General features: G+C 48.0%; 1 protein-coding gene across 1 annotated transcript in view; it reads left to right on the top strand.

Moving 5' to 3' along the window:
• The first annotated feature begins 2,362 nt into the window (after positions 1-2,362).
• LOC105094589 (keratin, type II cytoskeletal 2 epidermal) overlaps positions 2,363-9,230 on the top strand; it is a 28,590-nt gene continuing 21,722 nt past the window's right edge. Inside the window, exons 1-9 of the mRNA XM_010986655.3 lie at positions 2,363-2,983; positions 4,047-4,261; positions 4,580-4,640; positions 5,057-5,152; positions 5,320-5,484; positions 5,596-5,721; positions 6,270-6,490; positions 7,008-7,042; positions 7,140-7,436. Of these exons, the coding sequence (XP_010984957.3) occupies positions 2,408-2,983; positions 4,047-4,261; positions 4,580-4,640; positions 5,057-5,152; positions 5,320-5,484; positions 5,596-5,721; positions 6,270-6,490; positions 7,008-7,042; positions 7,140-7,436 (1,792 nt within the window). The 5' untranslated portion in view covers positions 2,363-2,407. The remainder of the gene's footprint in view (positions 2,984-4,046; positions 4,262-4,579; positions 4,641-5,056; positions 5,153-5,319; positions 5,485-5,595; positions 5,722-6,269; positions 6,491-7,007; positions 7,043-7,139; positions 7,437-9,230) is intronic.

Genomic DNA, 9,230 nt, shown 5'->3' with positions numbered 1-9,230 from the left:
TGCCTGACCATCCACTTCTTTGGTTTTCTCTATGTCAGTTTCTTAGTTTGAGGCTGGACCCATGGATCCCTGCAAAGACTGGCTGTGGGCTGCCGGAAGTAGGAGACGGACACACACCCAGAGACAAGCACACATGCAGGCATATCCATATGCATACCCCTCCAAACTGCTAGAAGGAATCAATTGTGCAGAGTGATTTGTCTCAGGAGGGAGTTTGCTGAACTGAAAGAATTTTGATTGCCTCTCTCAGAAGATGATTAGGCAACAGTCATTACCACGCCAAGACCATCCCAGGTCCCATTGTTCCAAGTGAGGAACCAGATCTGGATTACTCATTCCATAAGAGATGGTTGGTTTAGCAGCCCAAGGATGTTAGGGTTGGGACAGAGTCCTGGACAACAGTGCCATGGAGATGGGGAGAAGGCAGGAGCAGTGGAGAGGTGAGGGGTGCTCTCTGGAGGACAGTGTGGGGCAAAAACTGTGGGAGAAGTGGAGGGACAAGGTGCAGTGGTGAGGAGCGAGATGGCGAGGGCTGATGCTCGACTGTCCTGGTTCAGAATCACAGGGCGATGGGACCAGATGGTCTTCACAACCCCCCCTTCTCTTGCATAGTTTGTATTCCACGGTGGAGACCTCCCATGTGGGTCTGTGATTTACCACTCAGAGGTGCTTAGAGCCAGCTGAAGTTAGAACTGGCCTCTCCTCACTGAGTCTTTAATTCTGTGTTTAGATGCAAGTGTGGGGAGCATGCCAGGCTTCTGAGAAGTCTCAGAATGAAAGTCTGTGTAGGGTTCAGGTCTTTCCAGATCCCAATGCCACTTCTACCCAGTTACACTGATCAAGGACTGCTCTCCAGGAAGGCCCCTGGAGGTTCCTGGCCCGTCTCAATGCATGCCGGGTCCTCTTGCACCTGGATGGAAGCAAAATCTCCCCACTGAATTCTGTGCCTTGAATCTCCCCTTCTCAAGGTGAACTGAAGAAATGTTTTCCAAGCAGTTACATGTGCTGGGAGCCATAGTTTCAAAGGGATCAAATGGGCTTTCTGCCCTTGGAGCTCTCTCCAGGGGAACCGATTCCCATGCTGTCTGTTTTACACACAGCGGGCAGCACACCCCGAGTTCAGCTTTGTGCTGTCGTAAAACACATTAGGATCTTGTACACTATAGCTCAGCATCCTTTGTTCAAACTCCAGCCACGCCACTTACCGCCTATGTAAACTTGGGCTGGCTGTCCAACCTCTGTGCCTCAGTTTCCTCATTTAAAAAATGGGTGGCATAATCCCAACTATCTCAAGATTTTTTTGTGAAAGTTCAGTAAGTTAATACATATAAAATATGCAGACCAGCCCCTGGTACATGGCCAGTTTTTGATACATTATGATTAATTAGCTACTCTTATTCTAGTTAACTACTACTATTATTATTACTATTGCCCAGAAACAATTTTACTTCTCAGGCCGGCTCTCCAGACTCCCATCATTGTCATCTCTTCCAAATCTACATTCATCTCACCATATAGTCTCGTGTGAGGCTGGAACCACCTATCAAATTTCACCCCCACCCCTTTGTTTTACAAAATGTATGAGATAGTGTCCATCTGTTCATTTCGCTGTCCACATGGTTTTCCAGCTGGCATTTGCATGCCATCCCTTTGTATTGTTTTCTGTTGCTGGTGTCACTTTCTCCTACCTGGGTCAATCTTTGAGGAGAAAGAAAACTAGAAAGGAACATGTGTCTCCCTTCTGGGCTTTCCAGAGCATCTACCCATCCATCCTGTTTGCTGACAGTTTCTCCTCCTCCGACATTAATGCAACCAGTTTATAAATCTTACATTTAATAAAAATAACTCCTTTAATTTTTTCACTTATTAAAGATATAACTTGGTGAGCACTGAGGTTTGGAAGGCAGAGCTCAGAAATGGGCCAGAGAACTCCTTCCAAGACTCAAGTGTAGGGAATTGCACCTGCCAGGTCTGAGGAGCGTGTGCTTAGTAGCTTACAAGGGCAAGACGCGAATGGTAACTTACATATCTTTGTGACAGGTGGTTATGAAATCTTACCAAGAAGTATCAGGTGGCAGATGTAGGGTCCTGTTTTCCCAAGTCACAGTCACTCAAAGGGAGATTTTGTCTGATAACATGATTACCACTTGAACAATCTCGCATGCACAGCAATTTCGAGAGCCATTCTGGGAGCTAGGTGTGTAGTGTTTATTGTGTTGTTGAGGCTCGTAAAAATCTTGTATGGCTGCAGGCAGCCAAACCCTGGAGAGGCAGTGCATCCCGCTGACTCGAGGACCAAGCCCTACTTACTCCCTGTATATAAGGGGAAGTCTCTGTGCTTGGGGTAGAGGAGTGTCAGCTCCTTTCCTTTCTTGATCTTGCTCCTTCCTACTCTCTCCAACTCAACATGAGTCGACACTTTAGCTCCAGGTCTGGGTACCGTTGCGGAAAGGGCTTCAGCTCTGGCTCCGCCGGGGTGGTCAGCTACCAGCGCAGATCCACCAGCAGCTCCATGCGCCGCAGTGGGGGAGGTGGTGGGAGATTTACGAGTGGAGTATGTGGTGTTGGGGGTGCTGGTGGTGGTTTTGGGAGTCGGAGTCTTGTTAACCTTGGTGGTGGTAAAGCCATCTCTGTGAGTGTGGCTGGAGGAGGTGGACGTGTTGGTTTTGGTGGTGGTTATGGTGGCAGTTTTGGTGGTAGTGGCTTTGGGGGTGGTGGTTTTGGTGGTGGCGGCTTTGGGGGTGGTGGTTTTGGTGGTGGTGGCTTTGGTGGTGGCGGCTTTGGTGGTGGCTTTGGCAGTGGAGGTTTTGGTGGAGGTGGTTTTGGGCCTGGCTATCCTGGTGGCATACACGAAGTCACCGTCAACCAGAGCCTTCTGCAACCCCTCAATGTGGAGATTGATCCCGAGATCCAAAAAGTAAAGTCACAAGAAAGGGAGCAAATCAAGTCCCTCAACAACCGGTTTGCTTCCTTCATCGACAAGGTGAGTCTCTCTGCTCAGGCACCGGGGGAGTTTCTCCTGGTCCATATGGAATTGGCGCTGCCAAGGCACGTTTGGCTTTGAGCCTCAAGATGCTGAGTTTGGATGATTTAAAGGACAGTTTGTGGAGCTGCCTTCTAGAAGATATATTAGAAGTATGTTTGTGAATGATGCTAGGGACTAAACTCTCTCTTGGACAAGGAGGTCTGTGGTCTACTGAAGTGTGGGTCAATTTGACATCACCTTAAAGTGTTTTATATTCAGCTCCTCAGCTGAATTGGGCTTCATATATGTTGAATGAAGATCATAGAAACGGGGCTAACTCAATCTTTTAGGGTGTAAATGAGAACCCTGGAAAGGTCTTTCTAATCATAAAAAGGGAGTTTGAATGTGAAGAGAGGGCGCTGTGATATTATAGCAGAAAGTATGTAGTAAGTCAGTGCCAAACAGAGGGGAAGCACTGCACCCTGCAGATTTTACATTGGCACTGGATCAGGGTGGAGATTTTTTTATGCTTATCTCTCCAAGTCTCTGCTCTGGAAAAACCCGTAAATCACTTTTTAATTTTTGCTTGATCATCAGTAATGTCAATACAATAGATTTGGAATTCAATTTTGGATTTTCCCAACACTTTTGAACTGTATGTATGCTCAGGGGATGCAAACCAAATTTTTTTTTATGGTAATCTACCTAAAAATAATTAAAAGGCAGCCTTGTAAGTATTGTGTGTCTATTTCCAAGTACAACTGCAGTAATTTTATATGTGCTTTGCTATTTGGTACTTGTGTAGCTGCTCCCTTCTAAAGTTCCAACTGAAACAGTACTATAGTTGCCATTCTCAGGGAAATTAAGTCTTCTCTGAATTAACAGTGAGGTGGAGTTTGTTATGAAGGTGATGCTAACTTGACCATCTTCTTCCTATTTCTCTGTCTGCCGTGGCTGGCAAAACAGGCATTGAAATTCTTTTCCAAATGAGGCAGGGCCTTGCTGTGTGGTAGCCCTCGGTAGTTAATGGTCCTAGGACTCCATTTCTGCACCAGTAGGTAATGGGTGCTTGTGCTCTTAGGTGAGATTCCTGGAGCAGCAGAACCAGGTACTGCAAACAAAATGGGAGCTGCTGCAGCAGGTAGACACCACCACTAGGACCCAAAACTTAGAACCCCTCTTTGAGGCATACATCAGCAATCTTAGAAACAAAGTGGACCTACTGAAGAGCGACCGATCTCGGATGGATTCAGAATTGAAGAACATGCAAGACTTGGTGGAGGATTTCCGGAACAAGTAAGGATAACTGGCTGGGTAGCTCTTGACTTTCGTCCTAAAATATTTTGTGAAAATGGCAAGCTAAGACTATGAACAGGATGTAACAGTGACTTTTCTTAGGTTAGAGGCAAGTCAATTTGGCATTTTTAGAAATTTTAGTTTTCTCAGAAGCTGGTAATTGTTCAGTGGTTTTATCACTTAGAAGCAAGGGGTGGCCAAGATGTCCTAGGTTAGTAATGGAAGGGCAATGACAGGCAAAGCCGATTTTAGTTCAGAAAGCTAGATTTCAGACCTCACCTCCTCTGAATCTCCTAATCACTTCTGATTTCCTTGCAGGTATGAGGATGAGATCAATAAGCGGACAAATGCGGAGAATGAATTTGTGAACATCAAGAAGGTGAGAAAATTCTGTAGGGTGGATATCACCCCTGAAATAAGTAATAGACGAGAGTCACCAAAAACTAAGCGGAGAGAAGTCATGATGTGGAGAACCAGGTAGTGGGCTGAAGAATAGCTGAAGTGGAGTTTTTCTCCCACGTTACGTGGACTTGGACTCATCCGGGCACTCTGCTGCTCCAGATTGCCCAGCATTTCAAGAAGTAAGCGAGGAGGCGGTTCTTAGCAAGTCAGGCAAGATACTTATGATTGTGATACCAATGGGTGGGGGTAGTCTAAGGATTGTGATCTGCCTGGCGTATAAAGGTGTGGAGAAGACCCCAAACACCTCTTCTACTTGGAAAATCCCCTCCACAGCTGGTGAGAGGGGCTTGCCCTGGAATGAATATGACTTCACGATGACCATTGTTCTTCTAGGATGTGGATGCTGCTTACATCACTAAGGTGGACCTTCAAGCCAAAGTTGACACGTTGCAGCAGGAAATTGACTTCTTAACAACATTGTACCAAGCGGTATGCTCTCTAATTTCAACCAAGTTTACCCAAAAGGAGAGCCTTTAAGCCTGAGCCCACCACTATCTAGAAGAATAGAGATAGATGTTCCATCTCCTGACCCTTCCCCTCTCTAAGTTGTCTTTTGTTTTATGCTATAAGGGTCACTGAAATAGTCTGTCTTGCAGGAGCTGTCTCAGATGCAGACTCATATCAGCGAAACCAATGTCATCCTCTCCATGGACAACAACCGCAGCCTGGACCTGGACAGCATCATCGCCGAGGTCAAAGCCCAGTATGAGGAGATCGCTCAGAGGAGCAAGGCTGAGGCTGAGACCCTGTACCAGACCAAGGTGAGTGAGCTGAATGCCTGGCCAGTTTTCCTGAAATGCCTTGTCTTGCTGTCTTGTGTTTTCTCCTGTGTGCGTGGACCTCACCTAGTTGACTTGATCCACCTCCTTTAGTATGAAGAGCTCCAGATCACTGCCGGCAGACAGGGGGACAGCTTGAAGAGTTCAAAGATGGAGATTTCTGAGCTGAATCGGGTGATCCAGAGACTGAGATCTGACATTGATAATGTCAAGAAGCAGGTACGTGCTTCCTCCTTCTACCGCTCAGCTCTGTGGAAGCAGGCTGGGGTGCCCGGGTAACTGGAGGACAGATTCCTAACTTTGAATCTTGCAATCCATACCAATGTTGTGTTATTATCCCTAGTTCCTTTGGTGACGAAGTTGGTTTCTAGAATTTGGCCATCGTGCCAAGTTCTCCTTAGGGAAATTTGTGAAAGATGTGATGATCTTGAGTCATTTAGCCCACAGCCCGAAGAAAGACTTACACAGTGGTGAGTGAGAGGAAAGGCAGCCGGAGTAGACATTTAGAAAAATGTCAAGTCTGTAAGGGGTGAGGGAGCCTCAACTCACGGCCAAGAGAGGCTGCTGCATTACCTGTATTTAAGGAAATCGACACAGTGATGTGTTATCCACAGACAGGTGAATTCATGAGATGATGTAAACTCCTGTGGTTCTGTTGGACCCAGACTACTGGCCTCGCTGGGTGGAAAGATCCATCTGAGATAAAAAGGCCAATGTGGGATAAGGTAACTGGAGAATGTATAACATGCTGGATTCTCCTTTCTCAGATCTCTTCGCTGCAGCAGTCCATCAGCGATGCTGAGCAGCGTGGTGAGAACGCCCTCAAAGATGCCCAGAAGAAGCTGGCTGAGCTGGAGGATGCCCTGCAGAAGAACAAGGAGGACCTGGCCCGCCTGCTGCGCGACTACCAGGAGCTGATGAACACCAAGCTGGCCCTGGATGTGGAGATTGCCACCTACAGGACCCTCCTGGAAGGAGAGGAAATCAGGTAAGGAAGGGGCGCTGGGCAGTTTGGTCACTTCCTAGATGCTTCCTCCTTTGGAAACTGATCGAAGACGCAGCCATGTGACTGCAGCTTGCCCTGGGTATGGGGAAGGAGAGGTACACAGCCCAGGAGGAAAGACTTGGTTTCACTTTGGGAGCCAGATTCCCTAGCTTCCCTTTTTTGAGGGCTGTAGCATCCCCATGAAGTTCTTTGAAATTGAGCAGCTTACTCTCCATCTGGGCTGGCTCAGATGTCATCTGGCCTAAAGCCAACGCCTTTGGAGGTGACAAGCATTGGCTACAAGACTCTTGTCTAATTTATATGGAGATTTCACTCTGTTTGTACTCATGCTGAGATAAATGATGGCGCTTGGGGAGGCCAGAGGGGACTGGATTTGGTTTCAGATCCAGTGGATTAGAGGAGCCCCAGATGCGAAGGCTCCTGGAGGTGGCGGAGGGGGGCTGGGGAAGCGGTTTGTGAAGCAGAAGTCCCGAGGGATTCGCTTTTCTTTCTCCTGCAGGATGTCTGGCGAGTGTGTCCCGAACGTGAGTGTGTGTAAGTACAAGCCGATGTCTCGGGGGTGGGGCATGCACAGGTTTCGCTGGGTTGGAAGGGAAGTGGGGATTGATGATAACTGAGTGTTCCCTTGCAGCTGTGAGCACCAGCCACACCAGCGTCAGTGGAAGCAGTAGCCGAGGAGGCGGTGGTTATAGCTCTGGCGGCGGCGGCGGCGGCAGCTACAGCTCCGGGGGCGGCGGCAGCTACAGCTCTGGAGGCGGCGGCGGCTACAGCTACAGCTCCGGGGGCAGCAGTGTGAGCCGTCGAGGGGGCTCTGGAGGTAGCTTCAGCTCCTCCGGAGGCCGAGGGTCCAGCTCTGGGGGCACCAAGACCTCTGGTGGCAGTTCCAGCGTGAAGTTTGTTTCCACCAGCTATTCCCGAGGAACCAGATAAAGAGGCACTCTCCATCCCCATTAGCTCTCCCTCTCCATCGCTACCAAATATGCTTGGCAAGACCAAGGCCAACTGCTCCAGTCTTACTGGAGAAAAGGGCTATGGTTAGTTAACACTGGTTCATCCTAGTCCCCCAGCTCTTTCCTTTCTTCTCTGCTTCCCAAAGAAGTTTTTAGATCAGTGGCAATCTCAGCCCCCCAGCTATGACCCTGCTTTGTGCTTTGCCAGTTCAGCAATCACCACTACACACATTACATTTCAAAGCACCTCATTAAGTCAGCCAGGGGAGGGCTGGTCAGATCCACAACTTCTTTGTCATGCATGGAGCGCATGCTCTGGACAGCATCTTAGTGTCTGAACCCTTGCAGCAAACTCTGTGCTGCTTCGGTTTTGTACCTAAGGTGTAAGCAAGTTGTCTTTTGTGGAGAAGTCTTTAATTCCCCGTTTCCTTGCATTGCTGCAATAAACTGCATTTGAAATTCTCTCTGAGTCTCAATCTCCTTTGTTCACGGCACTGTCTATCCTGGATGGGTGCTGTATTTGGGGCAGAAGACTGGAGCCCCATGGCGCGCGGGGGAGTGGGGACGCATGAACGTGAGCAGGATGGGGAGGCTGGGCAGGCAACATTTAACTTGAAACATTTAACATTTAACTAGAACAAGCTCTTTCCCAGAGGGTGGAGGTGTCGTGGAGAAGTGGAGAGACTGGGGTAGCAGGTTTTACTCATCTGAGAAGGCTTTCTTGAAAAGGGCAGTGAGCAAGTCAGTGGGGAAGGAGGAGTCTGGCAGTGAGAAGAGGGGACAGTATTACATGGAAGAGTAATTGTTCATGCGGAACAGCCAGTGACGAGAGGGTTGTGGGTAACACGGGGTTGGCGGCTACTACAGCCGGAATGCAGACTTTGGGGAGTTCAAGAACCAAGAGTGGTAATGGAGAGCTGGATAATCATTTCCCCTCTCTTTCAGGCCACTATTCAAAACCCTGCTTAGTGGTAGAAGAAGTGCATCCGTGGACATGTAGCCCATGCTAGTGAAGCAGTGCGGTGGGATAGCAGCTTGGCCAGAAGCATGGACACTTGGAATCAGATGTTCTTGGCTTTGGACCACCACCATTTATTAGCTCAGTGTTGATCTGAAGTTATACACCTCAGCTTTATTACCTCTAAAATGGGGATAATAATGCCTTCCTGGTAGAAATTATTGGGAGGATTGAATGAGATAATGAATGAACATGACTTAGCACATAGTAAGCACTCAGAGAGTGCCAATTTTAATGATAATGGTGATGATGATGATGATGATCTGCCTGTTGTAACATTGTTAGTGGTCTCCAGGCAGCTCAGTAGATGTTTATTCTAAAGAAAAAAGGAACATCAGGTTCCCAGCGATTCCATGATCACGAAAAAGTTCAGTCAACTTCTCTGAGGAGCGATTTTCTTAGCCTCCAATTAGGAAAAGCATTTCTAGCTCCAGTGTCAGCCAGGGCTGAGGGGAACAGGGAGGGTATAGATTGATACGAGTATCATGGAAATACCATCAGTGAGCGCTCTCCCTGCTCCCCAATCACCCTTTCATCAGAGCTGCTTCCTGTCTGACTGGTGTGAGATCCTGGAAGGTATATTGGTGGATGGAAAGAACAAGGAACTTTGATTCTGAGACCCTGGGTTTAATCCACTGTGATGTTTATAAGGCAGACAAAGGAAGACAATCCATAGCTTGTGTGGGTCGTTGGACAAGTCACTTGCCCCTTCTGAGCTTCAGCTGCTTGTAGGTGAAATGAGAATGAGGACATT

Source organism: Camelus dromedarius, chromosome 11 (genome assembly GCF_036321535.1).
Source record: "Camelus dromedarius isolate mCamDro1 chromosome 11, mCamDro1.pat, whole genome shotgun sequence".
NCBI classification, from domain to species: Eukaryota; Metazoa; Chordata; class Mammalia; order Artiodactyla; family Camelidae; genus Camelus; species Camelus dromedarius.
The sequence above is the reverse complement of the archived record's forward strand: the minus strand, read 5'-3'. Positions and strand labels throughout refer to the sequence as shown.